Source organism: Gallinula chloropus (genome assembly GCF_964237585.1).
Source record: "Gallinula chloropus genome assembly, chromosome: 6".
Lineage (NCBI taxonomy): Eukaryota > Metazoa > Chordata > Aves > Gruiformes > Rallidae > Gallinula > Gallinula chloropus.
Genome location: NC_140091.1, coordinates 21917784 through 21941918, shown reverse-complemented (window position 1 = coordinate 21941918; position 24135 = coordinate 21917784). Strand labels below are relative to the sequence as shown.

At 48.0% G+C, this 24135-nt stretch overlaps 1 protein-coding gene across 1 annotated transcript; it reads left to right on the top strand.

The window, feature by feature from the left end:
* Nucleotides 1-773: 773 nt before the first annotated feature.
* TRMT1L (tRNA methyltransferase 1L) lies at nucleotides 774-20125 on the top strand (the record flags this gene model as incomplete). Its single annotated transcript, XM_084265961.1, has 16 exons — nucleotides 774-894; nucleotides 2991-3143; nucleotides 4935-5045; nucleotides 6601-6714; nucleotides 8270-8334; nucleotides 8846-8975; nucleotides 10456-10579; nucleotides 11673-11752; nucleotides 12612-12858; nucleotides 13576-13788; nucleotides 15594-15784; nucleotides 17295-17373; nucleotides 17960-18126; nucleotides 19116-19175; nucleotides 19566-19692; nucleotides 19807-20125. 16 exons carry the CDS (start codon nucleotides 774-776, stop codon nucleotides 20123-20125), a joined length of 2301 nt encoding a protein of 766 aa, XP_084122087.1.
* Nucleotides 20126-24135: the final 4010 nt, after the last annotated feature.

Below are 24135 nucleotides of genomic sequence, written 5' to 3'. Positions count from 1 at the left end.
TTCCTGAGCACAGGTCACCTCCCGAGATACATAAGCCGCGGAAGCAGCTCAGCCGTGGGGCAAGGCAGGCGCTGACAAACACAGGGCTTCAGCAGCCGGCCTCCGACATGGGCGGGCCGAAGCGGCTAGAGGAAGCGCGGCCGCCCCGCCGAGCAGAGGGACAGCAGCCTCTGCCACAGCCCCACGCGTGAGGAAGGCAAACACAGAGTGAGCCTCCGCGGCCCCTCAGGGCGCAAGACGACCGACCGCCCCCAGCCCGCCCAGCAGCTGCCAGCGTGCCCCCTTCCCTCCCTCCGCCTCCCGACAGCAGGGCACCGGGCCGGCCCCACCTCACAGCCGACTCGGACGCACCCTCACGCCGAAGTCGAAACTGCCGGCGGCTCCGCCGCCCTCAGGACACCGAGCGGCCTGAGGAGGACGGTACTGGCGGAGAGGACGCAGGGCTGCCCCCAGCAACTTCCCCACCAGACACGCCCGGCCCGGCCCTAGCAATTACCCCAGCCCCTCCCCGCCGCGGGGCGCGCTGGGCCGGACTAGGCCCAGCCCTCCGAGCCGGAGCCCTGCCGGAGGGGCGGCCCTAGCCCAAGCCCTGAGGAGCCCTGGGAAATGTAGGCGGAGCGGGCCCGCCTCTTCTGCCGCTGTACGTGCCAGGCCTCCACCGCTGCGCTTTCCCGCCCGTCTCTCTCCCGAACAAGAGGCGTGCGGGCACAGCGGCGTGCTCCCTCCGCTCGCCTCGGCTCCCTCGGCCTGCCGCCGGACCGTCTCCGGAGAAGATGGCAGCTGAGGAGGCTGCGGAGGCCTCGCTGGCACAGCTATCCCCTGAGGCGAAGCAGCTAAGGCGGGAGGACGACCACGAGGAGACCCCCGAAGACGCCGGGGAGACCGCGGCGCTCAGTAAGGGCCGGGCGTTGGGGGTCGCGGGCGGGCGGTGCGGCAGGAGCCGGGCTCTCCGGCCCTCGCTGAGGGAAGCGGCGACCCGCTGCCGGCCCTCACCGCGGGTCCGCGGCCGTGCCCGGGAGATGCTGCGGGCGGGCGCCATGCGAGGACGCAGGGAGGAGGGAGAAGCGCCGCAAGTACACCCGTGAGGGTTTGTATTCCTAGCCGGGCTCCCGGAGCCGCCCTCGAACCGTCTCCTTTCTCTCCCCACACCACGAGGGGAGCCCGATTCGAATCGTTCTACCGACTTGGGGCGGGATGGGCAGGCAGCAGCCCCACACGTGCTCCCCGGCGCGGCCAGGGTCTCAGCTCGGCGCCTCCCGCCGCGCCGGGGCATCCCGTGGCGGGGGGTGTAGCACTAGTGCCGCCCTCCTATCCCCTCCCCCTTAATCCTCGTCGTCATTGCTGGTCTTTAAACACGGCTTCGCGCCGCGGGGTCCCGTGAGGGAGCGGGGCCTGCGGGAGGCGGGCTGTGGCCGGAGGCGCGGAGCGGGGCCGGCGCCGCCTCACGCCTCTTCTCGCCCGGGTTCTGCACCGAGCGCGCCGGAGCTGCCGGTGCCGCCTTCCCAGGGCGTCAAACGCGGCGTTGCCGCCCTCCCGCCGCCGCTTCTCGGTACTGTCTGCCCGTGCCTCACGGTCGCGGCTTGTTCTCGGCACACGCGGGCCGGGCCGGCCGCCGGAAACGCTTTCGGCTTCCGCGCTCGCTTTGCGGGAGAAGCTGTCGCCAGGCACCTCTGCTCGCTGGGAAGTCGGCAGCGATGAGAGGCAGGGCGAGCTGGTCTCCAGTCGCCTGTCATCTCGAATTAAGAGGACCTGTGGGAAGCGCATCAAGGCAGGGCTGCTCTCCGTGTGTCCTAAAGTAGGGAGAATAGTTCTGCTCTGCTTCTGTCCCAAATGTCTGTCTGACCCCTCTTGAGGTATTCCTTCTATTTGTGCTTTCTGGTTTTTTTGTTTTGTTTTGTTTTGAACAGCAAAGATATGTATCACACACCCACCTCCCCCAGGGCAACCATAAGAACTGCTGCTGGAAGATCCTTCCAGCCCTTATTCTGTCTTTAGTAGATGACTTGGGAAGACCAGCAGAACGTTGAGGCATCCTCCAGAAGTATCTCCAAGCACAAACCAGCTTGTCTCACTCCCTGTTTTCTTAAGCCAGAGGTTGCACCTTGATATCTAAAGTCCCATGGTGGATTTCTCTTCCATAAAGTTCTCACTTTGGCACTCGTAAACTGGACTCTTTGGCCTCCAGTCACCCTTTTTCCCCTGTACTTCTGCCTGTTCCCTTTGGAGCTTGAGGGACCAGGTGCACTTCAGTGTGTCCCTCCTCCCACTGCTCCTGAGGATTTATCCCTCTTCCTTTCCCCAGAGCTGTGGTAGAATCCGAAGGTGGCAGTCCTGACTGGCGATGCTTGGCTCAGAGTCCATGCATTCATACCAGAAATCAGAATTAGGGGGAAGGAGTTACCCCCCAGTTTTCTTTTTGTTGTTTTATTGCACACTCCCTCAGATTCCCAAGTGCTTCTGAAATTCTTCAGTGGGCCCACCCCAGCCCTACCCAGAGAAGCCATTAATTTGCAAATGCTGATGGCACCAGCACTGGAACCCTCATCCCACCTCTGATGGTGGCACATTCCTTCCTCCTTTCCCTCCATTTTTTCAAACTCTTCAACTAGTCATACCAGTCCTAAACATCTCAGGTTTTCTTAGCTGCTAGAGTATCCTTAGGAGCATTTGGACCTTCCCCTTGCCTGCTTTGACTTGCTAGCAGTACATTTTGCCAGAAAACAACATGTAAATATTATTTTGTTAACTTTAAACATGATACAGGTGGGTAAATAGTTTTGTCTGTCCAGTGTCCAAGGATGAGCAATAATTATTCTCATGTTATTCCCCAATGCATCGTTTACGTATTTTTCCCCTTCACACTTGTAGTCATTTTTGCCTGTTGAAAGCAGCAAATTATTTGAAACAAATGAACATATCTGTATAATTTGGTAATATCAGCAACTCCTTAACTGATTTGGTTTGTTTTTTGTTTGCTTGATTTTGTTAAGATGGTGTGGTTGTCTCCGAAGAAATGAAAAGCAACAACCTGGATGTGAAGGTTCCTGAGCCAGGACTGGAAACTGAAGAGAAAGGGATGGAGGAAGAATCTGCAAGGGAATCCGACAGCAGCATTTTGGATGTATCATCTGACTACCCCAGAGGTTAGCTAGCACATTCTAAGAATATTTGTGTTGTGTGCTTGAGGAAAGGTAGTGATGCTGTGAAAAGCTGAAATCAAAACTCAACTAGCCTTGGTGACTGAAGCAGGAATTCTTCATTGCAGTGCTCAGGGGTAGCTTCTCATAATGTGCATGTGGGGCAGTTACATGGCTTTTATACAAGACACATGCATATTCATAATACATGCATATTCATAGGGTTTCCAACAAATGCTTAGCTTTGCCATTATGAGAACACGTTATCACCCATTATAATCTCTTGGTGGGCTTCAGAGACATTTGATGGCCACTTAAATAATTTATTCCTCTTCATTAGGGCTCCTTTTGGTGAGCTTTAGTTTTTGTCTTGCTAACAAAGCCACTGAGCTGGTTCTGCAGACTCTGCAGGCTGCTGCCCAGAGAGGTTGGGGAGTCTCCTTCTCTAGAGACATCCAAAAACCCACCTGGATGCATTCCTGTGGGATTTAGTCTGGGTGATCTGCTCTGGCAGGGGGGTTGGACTAGATGGTCTTTTGAGGTCCCTTCCAACTCCCACGTTCTCCTGTTCTTTCTCCCTCCTACTCACTCCCTTCTCAGAGCTAAGCTGTCTCCTGAGATATCACAGTGCACACAATGTGCTCCTTTAGGCAGAACTTTGCACATCCTTTACACTGGTTCTCACTGACCAACCAATATTTATCACATTCCCCTCTCCAATAGAAACAGTGGGGAAGAAGGGTAAAGGGAATGTGTGAAGTCTCCATTTTCTATACATCCAAGAGGTATGGATGTATTTTTCCCTTGCATCTGAAAGAAATGCTTTCCAGAGGCATTGGGAATCTCATTGAAATGAAATGCCGTCTTCCCCTTAGTAACATTTCTAGATATCACTGCAGGAACTCACACTTAGACAAGTCAAGGTTAGATGAGGAATGATCTACATCAGGCCCTGATGCTAAAAGCACCACAGAGAAAACCTGTTTTGTATATGGGAGCACAGGAATTAAAAACTAGGAGTTGCTTTTAACCCTGGCTTTACAACTCATTGTACACAGAGCACTGATGAGTTGCTGTCTTTGTTTCACATAAGAAAGCCTGAAGGCTAATCCTGTAAAAGCATGGTGGAGGCTTAGTATTGCTGGAGAATCCATAGTGCTGGGATATTCTGTGCACTGAAACCAATTAAGCTGATTTATTGGATAAGCTAATTCTCTTGTCTTTAGCAAATTTTCTCCCCTGTTCACATTGACTGAGAAGTTGAAAAATCAGGAGGTAAATTTAAAGATTAAACAGTCTCCAAAGGGGGGGGAAGTGGTAGAAAGTAATGCATCCTGGCTATAGGGTGAATGATTGTTACTTATAATGGGTCTGTTTCCAGCTGACACTTGAGTTTTGCTGGATCATAGAATGATTTTCTACTGCTTCATGTGCATGATTCACCTTCACTAACGATGCAGTAAAATCAAGAGAAAATGGGATGTGGCTTGATTTTTTTTCAGCTTGGGTTTTTCTTTTTTTTTTTCAAATAAAGGTGTTTCTAATTTGAGAAGTTGGATGTGTGTAAGAATTAAAAAGCAAGTAGAAATATGTGGATCTGCTCAAAGAACCCTTCTGGGGATTAATTTTACATTCATTCCTTCTACCGTGGAAGTTCAGGGATACAAATGAGTATTCTAATTGGCATCGTAGCCATTGTCTAATAGTGCTGGGGTTGAAAAGATGCATAGAAAACCAGCAGTAAGCTAAATATTTTTAAACTAAGAACGTTTAATTTCTAAATATCTTGCTTTTTAGAGAAACATATTTCAATTCAAAGACACCTCGCTGATCTAGAGAAACTAGCTGACCTGAAAGAAGGTGAGTTTCTCATGGGAGTATCCAGGAACACACATCTTCCTGCTAAAGGTATTTACATTTTTTCTTAGTTTTTATTTTTAACATGCTCTCTGTATTTATATTGCTTGAAGAATGGGGGTTTCATGAGAACAGCTTAATGATTTTTTTTTTTCCCTTCCTTACCAAATGCTGTACCCCCTGGAGTAAATTTAGGGCCTTGGTGATTCCTCTCCATGTTTTTCATCGGCTTTGTAGCAATTCTAATGTTGGCAGTGCAAAATGGGAATTCTAGCTGTGGATGTAGCATTTGTGTGCCATGGGTGTTAATGAAGTTTATTACCATCATGTAATTAATACCCAATAAATCCTAAGTCAGTAAAAGAGGTTGATCAACGTTAGAGAGCAGTGGTGATTTATTTGGTGAGCTGTAGGCTGCTGCTGTTGCTGTCTGTGGGACAGGACTCTGCATGAACATAACAATCCCCTCAGAAAGTCCTAAGAAAGGAAGTCTACTGTTGTGTAAGCCTCAGCAAAGCAATTGTGATAGATATCGGTGTTGTGTGGCATGTGTCAGTATCCATCCTGTGCTAGTCAAACAGGTACAAGCTTTTTTTCTGAATTCTCCATGGGAGGTTGTTTGACATCTGATAATCTTGCTTTTGCTTTTTTGTCCCTTATGCAGGATTTCCAAGGGGGGAAAAATATTTTAACGTAGTCTGTTATCTTTTTTTTTTTTTTTTTCAGCTTGAAAAATGTCAGGTGCTTGTTTTAGCTGAGAGATGTGAGAGGAGCAAATGCAGATCCCTGTTCTGACCTCTTCAGTCTTTTTGTTGTTAGTTTTCTTTAAACATCACAGGTCTCTAGACTTCATCTGTTAAATTCTGTTATTCTTCGATACTCTTCAGAAGTTCCATTAAGCCTCGTGGTGCTGGAGTAAAAAATACTAGAAAACAAAACCTAAAGGTTGTGGAAATTAAAGTAATGATGGTTCTTGTCTGTATTCTATGGACTAGAAAGAAGCAATCCATAAATGTGACGTTTGTGTGTGCCTGAAATAGAATATACCGTGGGGAATTAATCTCTAACTCCCATTGGCAGTCATGGAATCATAGAATGGTCTGGGTTGGAAGGGACCCCAAGGATCACAGAGTTCCAACCCCCCTGACACAGGCAGGGCCACCAACCTCCAGGCCTGGATCTGCACAAGGTTGCCCAGGGTCCCAGCCAACCTGGCCTTGAACACCCCCAGGGATGGGGCACCCATCCCCTCTAGGCAGCCCCTTCCAGCCCCTCATCACTCTCTGTAAAAAACTTCCCCCTATTATCCAATTTAAACCTTCCTTCCTTTAGCTTTAATCCATTCCCCCTTGTCCTGCCATTGTCTACCCTTTTAAAAAGCTGATCCCCCTCCTGTTTCTCTGCTCCCTTCAGGGATGGGAAGGCTGCAATGAGGTCCCCCCACAGCCTTCTCTTCTCCAGGCTGAACAAGCGCAGCTCGCTCAACCTCTTTTCATAGGGGAGGTGCTCCAGCCCTCTTAATCATCTTTTTTTCTCCTGACGTGCATTTCCCTTACCCTCAGTGCTAACTGTGTTTCATATATTTCTTCTGCTTCTTTGTTTTCAGATGAAAAGAAGCTTTGTCCGTTGTGTCCCGAGGAGAAGTTCAGAGCTTGCTATAGTCATAAACTCCACCGTCACCTTCAGAATTTGCACTGGAAAGTTTCTGTGGAATTTGAAGGTAAATTAGAATTTGAACAGTAAATACCAGAAGAAAATGTGGATGTGTAAGATCTTGTTCTGTGTTACATCATTTTAAATTCCTCTTCACATTTGCATCCTGTTACCAGCTCTGAACTAGAACTGTATTTTGAACTGGGATATAAAATACAAATGTAAAGTAGCTCTGTATGCTACATGCCAAAATAGTTCTACATGTGTGTTTTCTTTTCTAAATAAACCCCACAACAGTTGCTTGGTATGTTGCGGAAATTGCTATAAAACAGTAGGTATATAGCAACAGTTACTGGATTGTTAATGTTCTGGCTGTATTGTTAAAGGTCACGCATGCACACAGGGTCCTTTTTGGCTTGTCATAAAGATACCATTCTTTCAGATAAATCCTGGCTAAATTAGTATAAGTATTTAATGGCTTTATCTGGTTTTTTTAACCAACTCTGTGATCTGCTTGAAGACGCATTAAAATCCCTCCAGGAAGTTGAAGAGGGAATAGAGTGAACAGTATGTAGAATTTAAAGAACTTGTCATAAGAGTTTATAGGAAATAACATCATTTAATCAGCAGATGGACAAGAGTTAAAGTTAAAAATGATCTGAGTGGAGGTCTGTTTTGGGATGTACTAGCAGATGTCTATGTTGTTGTTTTCCCTTAAACCGCAAAACGTAGGTTTTATAGGAGTATTCACACATGTCTCTTGGCCAGGTAACAGCACAAATAGAAAGTGCTTTTGAGTTGTGTGCTGTATAGCCTGGCTTTGTAGGATGCTAACAGACTTATTAAAACTAATCACCTGTATGTACTCGGCATGTCTTGTTCCTGGACTCAGCATTGGTGAGGCCGCACCTCGCGTTCTGGGTCCAATTCTGGGTTCCTCACCATAAGAAGGACATTGAGGTCCTGAAGTGTGCCTGGAGAAGGGCAACCAGGCTGGGGAAGGGGCTGGAGAGCAAACCTTCCGAGGAGCAGCTGAGGGAGCTGGGGGTCTTCAGCCTGGACAAGAGGAGGCTGGGGGGAGACTTTATTACTGCCTACACTGACCTGACAGGAGAGTGTAGAGAGGTGGCTGATGGTCTCTTCAGCCAGGTGACAGGATGAGGGGGAATGGGCTCAAGCTGCACCAGGGCAGGGCCAGATCAGATGTGAAGGAAAAGTTCTTCCCTGAAAGAGTTGTGGGGCTGTGGCATGGGCTGCCCAGGGAGGGGGCTGAGTCCTCACCCCTGGGTGTGTTTAACAGACGGGTAGATGAGGTGCTCAGGGATATGGGGTAGCACAGGACAGGAATGGTTGGACGTGATGATCTTAAAGGTCTTTTCCAACCTGGTGATTCTGTAATTTTTTTGAGTTTTAAATATTTATAATGTATAGTTAGCTGATAAGTTTCTCCATGCAGAAGGTGTGTCATACAAGTGGTTATGTTCTCTTGTTGCTGTCATGTGGCAGTATTTTGGAATCTTAAATGAGACCATACCCTAAAGAAGAAACAAATGTCGAACTGCAGTTTATGGCATAAGACACATGTTCTGCTTACAGCGATGTGACGAGAATTTGTTTTCCAGGGTACAGAATGTGCATCTGCCACTTACCTTGTCGTCCGGTCAAACCAAATGTTGCTGGAGACCAGGTAAAAATGCTGGACCACAGAAATATTTGTTACCCTGCAAGGTGGAAGAAATGAGTGATTGGGGGGAACTTTTCCCATCTGCTCTGTCTTGCTGTCCACTGTGGGATACCAGCAGCTTACTGGTCTGGAATATAAGTATCTGATAGAACCCTTGGGTAGCTGAAGGTAGTTTTTTCTCTCTTACTTTGGTGGGTAGCTGCCTACACTGTGTAAAACAGTGTCTTGGTGTGGAGTAGGCAGCTGCTTTGTGTGGAAGAGATGAAGGGTTCATTAGGCTGGGTGGTGGATGCCTCTGCTCCTTCCCTGCATGCTGAGTGTATGGAGGGAGTATCAGCAGAGCTGAATCGTGACGCTGTGCTGGCTCTGTGCATTTACAGTCTCTCTGGCTGTAGATTCAAAGCACTTCTTCATATGTGCTGGAGGAATGATTCCCTTGCCTGCCTGTGTTCAGATATAGTTCTACTTTACCCATGTTTACGTATCCTGAGATGACGTGTGTTGCATCCTACAGACCTTGTCGAAGATGGGAGCCCATTACCATTGTATCATCTGCTCAGCAACCATCACACGAAGAACTGACATGATAGGTCATATCAATCGTCACGTGAATAAAGGAGAGACAGAATCAAGGTTCATCACAGGTAGGTTCTTCTCTGAAGCTTTCAATCTTTTAATGCTATCTAGAACGTGGAGTAACTAAGATATGTGAGAAAAATTCCAAAATGGATTTATATTTACTGATGAGAACTTTGCCCTTCATATTCCAGATTATTTTTTCCCTCGGAGTTGTAGCAGTGTTGTGATTTAGTCTCTGCATTGAGCAGCTAATCTGTTCTTTCTGATAAATAATACTCCCTTCACAGTTAGTTTGATGTTGTTGATGTAGGCTTCTGGTTTTCCAGAGGAATGGAATCTATGAACCGAAATCTGTATGGAGAATTTAATGTTTGTGCATTTGGCCATGTGTGGCTGTAAATCAGTTATGAGTAAATCTCTGTAACATACAAAACTGTTGCTTTTTATCCAAACTGCATCACAAAACAAGAGTCACAACAAAAGCTGTCTGTAGTTCTTTGGTAGGCGACAGTCTTGTCTACAAGGACTGGGCTTTTGTTTCTAAATCTTGTAAACTGGATTTGAAACATTTTAAATAATTGGAATGCCAAATCTGTATTCTTACAAGTTGTCCCCTGTAGCTGCCAAGGAAAAGAACATTATTGCTTAGCTGGTATCTAAAAATTGAGGGTTTTGGCTATAACCCAGGCTGTTACTGTTGAAAATTGGTCTTTTTCTTTCTCTGTCAACACGTTTTAACTAGATGTGATGTAATAAAGATGGCACTGGGAGCTGTGAGGGACACACTTCTTTCTGTTGACAGTGTGCAGTTTAGGAGTAGCAGCTCAGTGTCTGGGGATCAGTTTGTGTGTGCAAGAAGTGATAGTAGTACTGTCCCTAACATACTCCATACCTTGAACTTGAATAGAGTTGTGGAATACAGGGATGCATGTAGGTTCCCTTCAGAGCCGTTAGAGATCGGCTCGTCTGTCACTGTCTCATGGGGAGAGGAGAACTTCAGAGACTGGCTGTCTTATGCCTTGGAGATGCTTCAGCAAAGCCTGGAGGCTGTGAATCTGGAGCAGGTGGCAGTTGGTGTTGTCTGTACATGTTTTGTGAAGCTGTTTGGTAATAGGTGAGGTCAAGGATTTTGAGGGATTTTTGCAGTTGGTTGATACACGTTCAGGCCTACGGTAACTTGGTTTTAATTAGTTAGCAGTGCATTATGTTTGAGTATATAAAGCCAATGTGCTAAGCCTCAGGCTCAGGGGTTCACTTCTAAGTTTTGAGTGGATACATTGGAGCCTGACTGAGAAACAAATCTGGTGTTTTGTGGGAAGAACATCGTGGAAGCATTCAGTCCTTATCTGCCACTCCTGGGACTAGAAGATAAGTTGATGCCTGCTCTTTTCCCACACACACAGATCAGTGTGTGCTGCTTGGATTGCTGCATAATCCAGGCTCTTGCTATACAGGAACAAGTTTTCAGTTTAATTCATCAGACGTGCCAGTGTTCATTTCGGTTCTCATTAACTCTTGCCATCCCCCACAATCACTTTCTTTTAGTTCCTGCTCCCAAGTCCTCTCGTGCAGTGGTGAAAGAGTCAGCCACCGACGTTCAGGTTCTTCCCAACTACTCCACACCTCAGAAAACTGATTCCTATTTTAATCCGAAAATGAAACTCAACAGGTGAGAAAACAGGGTGTAGTAGGATGCACCAGAGGGGTGGCAAATTTGTGGTGAAAAATACTCGGGTGTTTTGAAAAGCAAACCCTGTAAAACTCTGTTCAGTAGCACTGGTCAGTAAGAAGATGCAGTTCCTGGGACATGGATACTATTTGGAAGTGCTTATACTGTTATCTGCTTGGATCACTTCTGTTGATTTGGAAAGCTTTCCATCAGAAAACTTGTGACAAATAGCAGTTAAACCCAAGAGCACTATGTGAGGAGGATATCGCTGTTTCTGAAGCAATTAATTATTTATTTATTAGTATTTTTATGTAATGAGTAGTTTCAAAACAGCACACTCAAACTCACTGTGTGTACATGAGATTATTCTCCAGTGAATAGTCTCGGCTGTGTGACTGAACAGCAGCATACCCATCATCCATGACTTCCGTATCCTAGGCCTCTTTTTACACAATCCAGTTTCTCCTGGGGGCTGTTCCTTCTCTTATTTGTATTAAAAGGGGGAGGGGAAAATGAAAGGTTTGGTTTTTAAGGAGTCATAAATGGTGTCTGCCACAACTGAAAGGTGTGAGCATTGACACCAGAGCATGGGTCTGGGCTTCAGCCCATGCTGTGAGCCCTCATGATCCCAGCACTGGTTATATTTGAGCTCCCAGGTTTAAAGTGAGCTCAGAGGGGTCAGTGACAGGTAAGATGTGCCTCTGAAGAAGGGCATTCCACAAAGGTCGTGGCTAAAAGAAAAGGCCTGTTCCTCAACACAGCCAAATTTAATTGCTCTACAGTGATTTCTGATGCCTTTTTAAACACAGCTGTTAGCAGGGTAGTACTGGATTGCACTGGGAAAGGAAGAAAACCACTATTTACTTTTGAACACTATCCACTTAAAATAATAAATGAGTTGATTCAGGACCTTACCTTGGGAATATCCTGCTGCAGTATTAAACTTCTATGGGTAGGTGAGGTTTTTGATTCAGCATTCTATATAAAAGGCAGAGTTTAGCTTAAATCCGTATTTTAAGGGAAATAATTATGGAAAAGGAATGAAAAATCCTTTCTCAATTTACTGTGACCATCCGTCTTTTCTGTTCCCAAGGCAATTGATATTCTGCGCGCTGGCTGTTCTAGCAGAGGAACGCAAGCCCATTGAATGTTTGGATGCTTTTGGTGCCACTGGTAAAGTCAATTTCTTTCATCTTTTGGCTACTACCCAATAGTATGCAGCTGCAGATACATACCTGTAGTAACTTGTGTATTCACAAGAGGTAGGCAGTAGTTTTCTCCCTTAGGCAGGCAGGTGTTAGCTTCCATTTGAAACCTAAGCAAGCCAGCCTTCAAGAGCACCTTGCTGTTGATAATACCAGTTCAGGGGTTAGTGGTCTCCTTAAAATTGCTTGCCTCAATGTCCATGAAATGACATCTTTCTAAACTTGTGCCAAGGCCACCAATCTCCGTGGCTGTGGAATGTGGCTGTAAAATCAACCCGTGGTTTCAAAGCAGTGGTGAATCTGAGCTGCTCTATCAGGCTCATCCCTTCAGTCATTCAGCATCGTTGATGCTCCCTGGCCCCAACATTGTGGGGAGGCCAAGCATATCTTGTGCAGACCCAGTGCTGAGTGGTAGAGTGTTCTGGAAACAAGTCATCGGGGAATGGGAGTCCCAAGGGGTCATTTGACCCTCCCAGCTGGGCTGGTGAAGCCATGACGCTGTTCAGTGGCCTCACACAGGGCTTGAGCAAGAAGGTGCTCTGCCTCAGCAGGGCGCCGCTCGCCTGTCCCTGTTCCATATTGGATAAGGGCAGGATCCTGTTAATCTGGGTGGCTGCTGGCTGAGGGGCTGCCCTTGCAGGGACAGTGTCCAGATGGGTTATTGGATGAGGAGCCCACCTAAGCAGAGTGTCTGGTTTGTCAAAGGAGCTGCTTTGAGATCAAGACTCCATGGGCCCTTCCAGCCTTGGGACCTAGTCTTAACACCCCACAGATGCTTGTGGGATCTAGCCCCCTGTGAGGTGAGTCACAATTCTGTCTTTCCTTAGGAATAATGGGATTGCAGTGGGCAAAGCACCTCAGGACTTCTGTGAAAGTCACGATTAATGATTGCAATGAGAATTCCGTGACCATGATTCAAGAAAACTGCCACTTAAACAAAATGAAAGTGAAACTGAACACTAAGGAGGAGGATGGTGATGAAGCTATGGGAGATGGAGAAGAAAACACTGACACCATTGAGGTGACAAGAATGGATGCCAATGTTATCATGCATTTGAGATCATTTGATTTCATGTAAGTGTTGAATGTTTCTCTTAATAATTGTCTGGTTGCATAATGACACACCCCACCTCTTCTCCCAGTATGTGATTGTTTGGGAAGTTGGAATGAATGGACCAGCAGTAACTTGGTATTTTAGATGTAGTTCTGTCATCCCAGAAATAGCACAGGAAAAGAGCTTTATTCTTAAAAGTTTTAGAAACCTCTGGAAAAATATTAAATCCTTCTGACATCCAGAATGGGGTATAAATGGTCAGCGTGGGCTGTAAATGTACACGAAATTTTTAAGTCAAACTTACTTTTTCATAACTTTAGTGTCTGATAAATATCAAATTGGTATTTTTTCCCCTTAAAATTTTGAATTGGTTTAAAGCTCATTTCTTTGCCTATTGTTGTGTTCATTACATTTCTTGTTCTAATCCATTTTGCAGCCTGTTAGCTTTCAGTTAAGGTGGACTGATTCTTCCAAGGTGGGTTTAATTCAAAACCTGTACAGACATCACACAAGTGCTGGGGTTGTTTCTGTGTTGATTAACATCCAGATCTAAGCAGCAGGTACTCAGGCTGAAAATTAGGCTGATTTTTTTTTTAGAACATAAGAGAATTGTTTAGTGTGTGAACTGGAATGCATCTTTTTAGACAACAACTATAGGTGAAGATTATAAGAGAGTGTTTCCCTCCATTTAAAGCTGGCATGTCTGTAGCCACTCAGTGGGACTTTTTTCTTTGTAGACATTTGGATCCCTTTGGAACTTCTGTGAATTACCTGGATTCTGCCTTTAGAAACGTGAGAAACCTTGGAATTGTGTCGTTGACCTCCACAGATGTCAGTTCTCTGTATGCAAAGGCTCAGCACATTGCCCTGCGTCATTATGGCTGTAACATCGTCAGAACAGAGTACTACAAGGAGCTGGCAGCCAGGATAGTAATTGCTGCTGTGACAAGGTACTGCTGAATCAACACAAAATAACCTTCACTAAATTACTGGGAAAGTATTAGCACTTAAGACTGTAGGTTGTTCAGTTTCCAGAATTCCTTACTCTAAAAGCCAGCCTTCTTGACCCAAATGGAATGTTTATCATCTGTGCCCTGCTGTGGGATAATGTAAATTTTAAACTAAAAGACTGGGGTGAAAATGCATAAATAAGGTAGGGGATTGGGCTAGACAGCTGTCAGGGAGAGAAGGACCTGGGGATGTTGGGTGGCTGCCGACTGACCATGAGCCAGCAGTGTGCCTGGGTGGCCAAGAAGGCCAATGGCATCCTGGCTTGTGTTGCACCCAGTGTGGCAGCAAGGCCAGGGCAGGAACTGTGCCCCTGGACTTGGCACTGGTGAGGCCGCACCTCAAGTGCTGGGTCCAATTCTGGGGCTCTCATTAAGAGAGGACATTGAGGTCCTGAAGTGTGCCTGGAGAAGGGCAACCAGGCTGGGGAAGGGGCTGGAAAGCAAACCTTCCGAGGAGCGGCTGAGGGAGCTGGGGGTGTTCAGTCTGGAGAAGAGGAGGCTGAGGGGAGACCTTATCACTGCCTACACTGACCTAACAGGAGGGTGTAGAGAGGTGGCTGATGGTCTCTTCAGACAGGGGACAGGACAGGAAGAGGGGGAATGGGCTCAAGCTGCACCAGGGTCGGGTCAGATCAGATGTGAGGGGAAAATTCTTTCCTGAAAAGGTTGTCAGACACTGGCACAGGCTGCCCAGGGAGGGGGCTGTGTCCCCACCCCTGGGTGTGTTTAACAGACGGGGAGATGAGGTGCTCAGGGGTGTGGCGGTTGGACTTGATGATCTTAAAGGGGTGTGGTGGTTGGACTTGATGATCTTAAAGCCCTTTTCCAACCCAGTGTTTCTGTGGGGGGGAGGTTCTCTATGGGGGGAGTGCCATCTTATTGGATGGCAGTACAAGAAGTAATGCTCAGGCTTGCCAATCTGCAACTTCTCTGTCAATTTTTTGATCATTGTAGTGCCATGCAGAAGTTGAAGTATTAAGTTGCTTGAGTGGCTTCTGGCTAAGCAATATGATTAGACTTGCTTCACTGGAAACTGCTGTTTGCCTCAGCTCCTCATTTGTGTACAGATATTCTCTGAAATTCAGTCTGTTGGATAAGTGAAAGCTTGGTCCCTAATGGGGGAAAAAGCAAGAGGCTGGGACATCTGCACAGGATAGATGGGGAGGAAATGAAGTGCTTGGAGGTCTCCAGGATGTCAGAGTGCAGACACTGACACAAATGCATTTAGATTTTGCCCCTGTCTGTGTGTGTGTGAGGTTGGGCCCTGCAGAACAGCCCCAGGTACAGGCATGCTACTCGGGTGGAGTTCTGTTTGTGTTCTGGGTTACACGCTCTGACTCCTTGAAGGCTGCTTCTTCCTTCTCACTGCTCACCTACTTGGGCACTGCCCACTTAACGTCCCCCAGCCCTTATTTCACTGAGGGTCTCATTTCCATCAAACATGTCCCTCTGCATTCCTGCTTCCTCTGGTTTTCATCCAGCCTGTGTGTATGTTTTGTTTCAGTATCCTGGCAGTAGGTCGGGATTCGGATGGGAAGGTGCTGCTGGTGGCAGACCAATAATTCTAAAGGTGATAAAAAGAAATAAAACCAGCTGTGTTTAACCTTGTGGCGCAGAAATAGACATGACCAGGCTCTTGAAACAAAGTTCTGCCAGACCTTTCACATGTCTTTCTAGAGAGTGGATGAGCTGAAGGATCTGGGGAACTCGGTACATGCGGCTCTGTGTCTGTTTCCCCTCCCTAGGGCTGCAGCTCGCTGTAACAAAGGCGTCGACGTTTTACTGGCAGTGGCTCTAGAACACTTCGTTCTGGTAGTGGTCAGAGTTCTGAGAGGACCGACCCCTGCAGATGATTCGGCAAAGAAAATCCGGTACCTCATCCATTGCCAGTGGTGTGAGGAGAGGATTTTTCAGAAAGAGGGCAATATGGTGGAAGGTAAATGGCTTTTCCTTTGTACTTGCTGGGAGGTCTTGTTCCCAGGTTTCTACTTTGTGCTCTGTTGGGCCTTGTTTATATTTCAATCCCTTTAGGAAAGTAACAGTGCCATTGCACCCAGGGTATGGCATGAGGTAGGGAAGGCATTTTGAATACAGCAATACCCCCTTTTCAGTAAGGGGTTAGACGAGTTATCTGTGAAGATTTTGCTGTAAAAGTGCCGTGCTTGTTTCTAGTCAGGACATATTCCAGCTAGCTGTAGCTGCTGCAAGCTGCCGGGACGCCCGGTACAGTATGCCCAGGGTCTGTCCTTTCCATTCAGTTCCTCATACAGAGGCAGCCCAATAGATTTTTGGTGTCAGGTTGCCTTTCCAGTTCTTTTCAGTTACCTTAAACCATAGTGGACTGAACGGTGTTGCTTTACACCCTCACCTGAGGGGATTCTGCCTGACCTTTCTGTCTGGAAATGCCTGATAGAAATAGCTCCACAAGCATGGCAGGAAAAGAACCCAGTGTTGCTGCAATTCAGCCAACATGTGGTGGTAAAACAGGGCAGCCCCTAGGTTAAAAGGGAACTGTTGAGATGTGTGGGAGAACTCAGCGATTAAAAAGGATAAAAAGGCTTGGCTGTGCTTGTAAGAACAAAGGAGGAACTGGTAAGTACAGTGGTGTGGAGAGAGCTTCACTGGGAAATGAATTGCGTGTCCAGTGCCTTATGTGTATAGCCAGCTGGCGTGGGGCTCAGGAGGATTGCATGTGGGTTGTGTTTTGAAGTGTCATTGGTTGGATTGGTTTGGGTTGATGTTTACTGTTCACCTGGACAGCTCGTGTGCCAGTGCAGGAAGGCAGATAATTGCCTCTGTACGTGAAATCTGCCAAGGAACATAGGCCAGTGAGATGATGGAATGGAGCCCTTTCCTTATGAGGAGAGGCTGAGGGAGCTGAGCCTCTTTAAGCTTGGAGAAGAGGAGACTGAGGGGTGACCTCAGTAATATTTATAAATGTGTAATGGGTGAGAGTCAGGAGGCCAGAGCCAGGCTTTTCTCAGTGATGGCAGCGACAGGACAAGGGGCAGCGGGTGCAGCTGGAGCAGAGGAAGTTCCATGGGAATGTAAGGAGGAACTTTTTCATTGTGAGGGTGACAGAGCCCTGGGACAGGCTGCTCAGCCTGTGTGACCTAATCTAGGTGTTCCTGCTCTGGCAGGGGGGTTGGACTAGATGAGCTTTCAAGGTCCATTCCAACTCTTAATGTTCTCTGATTTCTTTGAACTCTGTATTGGGTTTTTTTTGGTTTTTGTTTTTCTTCAATGCTTTAACAATGATTAAAGATCAAGTCATTGATCAGTTAAGTTTCCTTAAGTGCTGCATGGCAGAAGTGAGAATGGTATCAGACGTGCATTGCTTGCCCTTCCAAATACCTCCACTGAGCTATGACTTTGTCATCTCTCTCCAGCAAATTAGACATTGCTGACTCTTTCAAAGTAACTTAAACCCCGTTTTTGTGTTGTAGAAAACCCTTATCAGCAGCTGCCATGTGATTGTCACGGCAGCATGCCTGGGAAGACAGCAGTGGTTCTTGGTCCTCTCTGGTGAGTACCGAACATGACACAGTATCAGGGAAAATTAGTTAAGCTGGAAGGTCACCTAATGGAAGCAGAAGTCTGCTGGGTGTTTTAACCCTGCAGAAGGAGGTGTAGTGATTGGGAGGGATTCAGGAAACACTGGATTTGAATTCAGGAGCATGTTCAGGTTTTGCTTTTGTTCTTAGAGCTCAAACAGGTTAAAAAATAATAACCAGCAACTTATTTAATTACAGTACAAGAGTTTTCTCTTGTGAGAAGCAATAAATCCTTTTGCTCCATCTTTTACCTGTTTGATGTTTGACAGTGACTTTTTTCCAGGTACAAAAAGGGGGTCAGGCAACATTCTCACTGTCATCGGGCGAGTCAATGGTAGAGACAAAATTACTGCTCTTGAGATCTTGATTTTTGACACAAGACACAAGCTACTGTCTGTAGAAGGAAAGCAGTTCATTATGGTGAAGTTGAGAGCACGGTCAGCCTGCTGTAGTGCTTTGATTTAACTGAATTGCTGATTGATTTGGGCAAGAGATTTTTTTTTTTTTTCTTGTTTCATTAGGAAGTCTTAACTTTTCACTTGTCCTGCTTCTCGCAGGTCAGGAGCCCTCTTTAACACTGGGTTCCTCAGGAGAATGCTGCTTGAGGCTGCTCAGTATGGCTTGGATGAAGCTCAGCCACTTCTGAAGACACTGGTTTGTGAAGCTGAGTGCACGACTCTGAAGCATTTTACCACTCACAGTCCTTATGATGAGAACAAGCAAGGTAAGAAGAACAGCAGGCTGCTCAGGCTGTGTGCTGTGCTGCTGGGGAGAGGTGCTGCTCTCTGTAACTCACTGTATGTGAAAAGGGCACAGAAGTGTTCCTTGCTTTGAATGCAGCATGGGATGTGTCAGCTCTTGTCTCTTAGCTGTTGGAGCAGAGCACTGGATTAGGCGCCTTTCACCAGTGAGACAGATCCAAACCAAATAGGTGTGGCACAGGTGGGCTGGCTGGTGAAATCCAGCGTGTGCCCCAACAGAGATGGAAATAACCAAGTGCCCGGTAGTTCTGTGCTACCCCTGTCCTGACAGGAGAGCGCACACTGTTAGGAAGGGAGGGCTGTCACACTCTGCATGCTCTGTGGGGATGGCAAATCAGTGTGCCCAAAGAAATGGGAATGCTGTTCTGCCAGTCAGGGCAAGTGGATCTTGAATATCTCCACTGAGTTCAGGTTACAGATTCACAGGATTGTAGGAGTTGGAAGGGAGCTCCAGAGATCACCAGGTCCAACCCCCCTGCCAAAGCAGGGTCCCTGGGACAGGTCACACAGGGAGGCGTCCAGACGGGGCTGGAATATCTCCAGAGAAGGAGACTCCACACCCCCTGGGCAGCCTGTCCCAGGGCTCCCTCACTGGGAAGAAGTTCTTCCCATATTGGTGTGGAACTTCCTGTGCTCCAACTTGAAGCCATCACCCCTTGTCCTGTCCCCACAGACACTGAGAAGAGGCTGGCCATGTCCCCCTGTGTCCCACCCTTCGGATATTGATAAACACTGATCAGATCCCTCTCAGGCTTCTTTTCTCCAGGCTGAACAGCCCCAGCTCACTCAGTCTTTCCTTGCAGTGGAAAGTTACGGAGTTAGTAAGCTGAAATCAGCCATACTTACTGTTCTGTAGGCCAGAGCCTGGAGGTCTGTCTTCCTGTGTTACCAGAGTATTTTGCCACTTGCTGTCTGACAGGACAATTAATTGTGACTTTTCATTGTATTCTAGAGGAGTGTGGTGTGTATATTAAAACGCCAAATGCTTCTGCAGAGTCCTCCGTGGTGCATGGTAAGTCCATCATTTTGGTACAGCTTTACCAGTTTCAAACTCAACAAGTTTAAGTGATCACAAAGCCAACCTGGTGTTCTTTTTAGTACATAGATATTTGACAGGACCTGTACTGAGGATTTCATTTTCACACTGAAATACTCCACGAAGCCTTCTTGACTTCACTTTTTGTTTCTCAGATTGGCATGCAAATGATATTTGGGCCAGATTTTTAACTCCCTAAAATACTAGTTTACTAGCTTAAAATCCTAAGCACAAAGGATTTTATGTTTTAAAATCCCTAACACAAAGGATGCTCTGTGGCTTTTACATACTGCCTTTGGCTTCACTGGTGTTTTTTCTGGTCCCATTGGGCAGACACTGGTGTCACTGGGATTTTTTGTGGTCCAGGAAAAAGGAAAAGCGAAGAGGTGATCCGAAACACACCCAAGCGACAGAAACCTGAGAGCAGCGCTGAGCACCCTGCATTTTACTACAACATCCACAGACATAGTATTAAAGGAATGAACATGCCAAAGTAAGGGGTCTGTTCTGGTTCTGGCCTTACCTCGCTGTGAGGCCTGGCATCTATTGTGTATTGAATCACTTGCTGGCATTAACCCCTTCAATGTCCTGGGTTTGTTTTTTTCAGGTTAAATAAGTTCTTAAACTATCTCTCTGAAGCTGGCTACAGAGTGAGCAGAACCCACTTCGATCCCATGGGAGTTCGCACCAACGCGCCCTTGGCACAGTTTAAGACTGTCCTTATGAAGTACAGCACTCCCACGTATACAGGGGGCCAGGCAGAGGGCCCTGTCCACCTACCTGAAGGAGTCTTGGCAGGAGAACAGGTCCAGCCTGCTCCAGATGGCAAGGAAGAAGATGCTGAGTTTCTGGAAGACGATGAATCTGGAGTCACAACAGACTACGTAGTCACAACAGACTATGCTACTCACTGTGCCGCCGAGTAACGCAGATGTTCTCTTCGTAGGTCGGGATAGTGTGGACCTGGAAGCACGCCCTGTTCACATAACCCAGTACTGCTCACCCAGCTGGGTTTTGAAGACTTGAGTTGCCTGCTGTTTTAATTCGAGATGCCGTTTAGTATTATGTAGCAGAACTTAGCGCCGAGCCCAGCACGCACGGTGGAGGTACCGTCCCCGTGAGGAGGCCTCGGAGCCCCTGCCGTGTTCGTGCTCCCATCGGCCCCGAGCCGGCGTGGGCTCTGTCACAGCCTAACTGCTCGCGCAGGAGCCTGAAGAGCGGGTGGGGCCCAAACTCTCTGAGGGTTTCTAGATGTGAGGGGAAGGTGAAACGGAACATTCCTGAAATGAATCATTCCAGTGCAGGAGGAGGCCATGGTAAGGTGGTGAAACACCACAGGGCCAAACGTGATGAGAGGTTAAGCGAGCCAGAGCGCCCTGTAACTCCGGCTTACGCGTGTAACTGGGCTTTGGGTTCCGTTCCCTTCCTCCTGCCCGCAGCAAGGCGCCCTGAGGCGAGCGATGGTCCCGAGGCTGTCACTGGAACTTTGTAACCCAACTGTAGCCAATTGTGTTAGCTGCTCTAGGTTATTGTTTGTTTGGAGGTGATGTTTGGTTGTGCACTGCGAAGAGGTACAGCGGCCAGGCCCCACGAGCTGCCACTCCGCTGTAAATCTGTTTGCTGTTTCAGGGATCTCTTCTGTGAAGGAGCACAGATGCTGTGCAGGGGTAGTCGGTTCTGGTTTCCTTAAATACACGGCAGCATTCCCACCAGACAGCCTTGGTGTTGTCCCTTCTCATCCCCAGGTACCTCCTCCCTCTGTTCCACCTCACTTGGGGACAACTAGCACAACTGACCGGGTCCTGCTGGTTTTTTAGGGGGTGTTGTGCGGCCTGGCACCCAGCACACTGCTGTAGGGTAACAGATTGCTACAAGTACAGCAGCAAACAAGAGTTGCCCCCAGAGATTTAGGGCTTATGGTTCTTTTCCAAAGCTAACTCTGGGGAAAAGGGGAAGGGGGGCAGTTAGTGAATGGAGTCGGAGCGCAGATGGTGTTTTCCTCCATCCCTTTGGTGGCAGGGAGGGGCACTGAGAGGACCTGGGAAACCCACCTGTTAAATTCATGGCTGAAAGGCTGGTGCTATTGCAGGAGTTTGGGGTGTTTGACCATGGGGTGTTTTACTCCTGATGGCTGCAGAGGGGTCCCACCTGTCCCAGAGGGGGAAGCAGATCCCAGCCCAGAAGCTGGCCAGGCTCGTTGAGACAGCTTTAAACTGGATTGGAAGGGGGACCGGAGGGAAAGGAGGCTCATTAGAGGCAAGGCTGGGGAGCAGTGCCATGGCTGGGAGTGAGGGCAGCAGCCCAACTGAAGTGCATCTTCACTAATGCACACAGCGTGGGCAGCAGGCAGGAAGAGCTGGACGCCATTGGGTGGCAGGCAAGCTGTGACCATCACAGATAGGTGGTGGGACCCCTCCTGTGACAGGAGTGCGGCCATGGACGGCTATTAACTCTTACAGGCAGCATAGGAGGGGTGATGGTGTGGCTCTCTGTTAGGGAGTGTTTGAATGTGGCAGAGTTTGGAGCTGGAATGATAAGGTAGAGACCATGTGGGTAAGGACTGGGAGAAGACCAACAAGGCAGACATCCTTGTGGGTGTCTGTTAGAGACCACCAAACCAGGATGAAGAGACAGATAGATTCTACAAGCTAATGGTGGAAGTCACCCCACTGACAGCACTTGTTCTCATGAGGGACTTAAGCTTCCCAGGCATTCCCTGGACATACAACCCAGAGGAAGCAACCTAGGGGGTTCATGGAATGTGTGGAAGAGAACTTCATGACCCAGCTGGTTAGCGAGCCAACTGCTAGGCCTTCTGTGCAAACAGAGAAGAACTGGTGGGAGATGTGGTGGTCAGGAACTGTCTTGGGCAGAGTGACCATGAAATAGTAAGAGTTCTCTGTCATGGTGATGTCAGGAGGTTAGTAAAACTGCTGCCTTGGCCTTCTGGAGGGCAGACTTCAAACTGTTCAGGACACTGGTAGGGAGGGTCCCTTGGGGGGCAGTCCTGAAGGGCAGGGGTGTCCTGGAAGGCTCCATGCTTCTCAAGAGGGAAGCCTTAAGCACACAGGAGCAGTTTGTCCCTGTGTGCTGTAAGAGGAGCCAGTGGGGAAAGTGACTGGTGTGGCTGAACAGGGAACTTCTGCTGAGTCTCCAGGAGAAAATGCCTGTGTCTGGTGGAAGAAGGGACAGGCAGCTCCAGGAGTACATGGAAGTCGCTGGCATATGCAGGGGGAAATCGGAAAGGCCAAAGCCCAGCGAGACCTCAACCTGGTATAATGTGATACAGAAGGTTTCTACAGATGCATTGCCAGTAAGAGGAGGGTGAGGGGAACCTCCCTCCTTCACTGGAGCCAAGGGGAATGTGACTACTGAGGTTAGGGAAAAGGCAGAGATTCTCACTGCCTCCTCTGCATCTGTTTTCAGGAGTCAGAGTAGTTTCTCTTGGGATACTCAGCCTCCTGACCTGGAAGACTGGGACAGGGAGCAGAATAAACCCCCCATGATTCAGGTAAAACAGAGACCGACTATTCCACCTGGAGTGTTGCAAGTCTATGGGGCCAGATGGGATCTACCTGAGGGTGCTGAGGGAGCCGGTGGATATGATTGCTGAGCTGCTCTCCATCTATCAGTGGTCATGGGCAACCAGAGAGGTACCAGATGACTGGAGACTTGCTAATATGGCACCCATCTATAAGAAGGAAGATTTGGGGGCTACAGGCTTGTTAGCCTGACCTCGGAGCTGAAGTTGAGCTCAGAAAACCCGCTCTTGGAGCGTACATAAGAGTTCTTGCAGGTCAGGGGCTGCAGTGCTCTGGGTAAGAGGTGCAGTAACTACAGAGATCAAGCGAGGAAAAGAACAGGCTTTCACTCCCTGTAGTAACACCCCTCAGCCCAGTGATGCATCACAGCTTCCCTCCCCTGCCTGGAGCTGCTTACCACACAGTCCCTCAAGCCACTTTTCCAGTGACAGGCTGCACTCAGGACAGTGGCATGCATGGCCTGGCCCGGCCCTGGAGGAGTCTCATCTCTCTCTCTTTCTCCTCTAAGGCTTGTAACAGAACAGCTCCAGTAGTTTCCCTGGGCAGTAACAGCACTCGGGGCCAGGCAGAGGTGAGCTGCACTGACTCTCCTCCCCAAACAACTGCCCCAGGGATTGGCAGCAGAAGGGGGAGCAGCCCTGAAACTCCCAATGATCAGTGATAACATTTCTGCTCCTCTTGTCGGCCTGGCACAGGGGGTGTGCTTTCACCTGGCTGCTGGAGCTCTGGGGCTTGCTCACAGCCTGACAGAACATGGCTGGGAAAGGTGGAAGAGGAAAGGCATTTGGCAAAGAAGTTTTTAACACTAAGGAGTCACAGTGCAATCAATGGTTTAATCAAACAACTACATTTATATATAATATTTAAAGAACATAAATACTTGGTAAATTCACTACAACATGAAAATAAAAGCTTCACGTTCTCCCACTTTTAAGAGGGCCGGGGACAGAGTGACAGACACTAGACAGACTGCTCAGCTTCACAAACAACTCTCTGGCAGAAGGGGCCAGACACTGATGTAGCTGTCACACAGGGCAGGTGTACCACCACTAACCTTGACTCTTCCCTGTGAATTGTACAGCGTTTCTAACCGCTGCCCTCCCCTTCCCCACCTCCCCCTCCACCCCCCCCAGGTTACAGTCAGTGGACATGCTACTACTACGCTATACACCGCAACATTTCACCAGGAACTCATGAAGAATGTTTTTCCTTAAAAGCTGGCCCCTCTGGATTCTGGGGTTTGGAAATTTCCACTTCAGGTCCCAAAAAACTCCAAGTCTTTCCAGTAAGAGAAAGTAACTCAGTTACTCAAAGAAGCCTGTGCAGTTTTCACAGGGGATAAAGCTGAGCTGAAGCAGCATTGGGCATGGACATGTCTGACAAGTGCCAGGCTG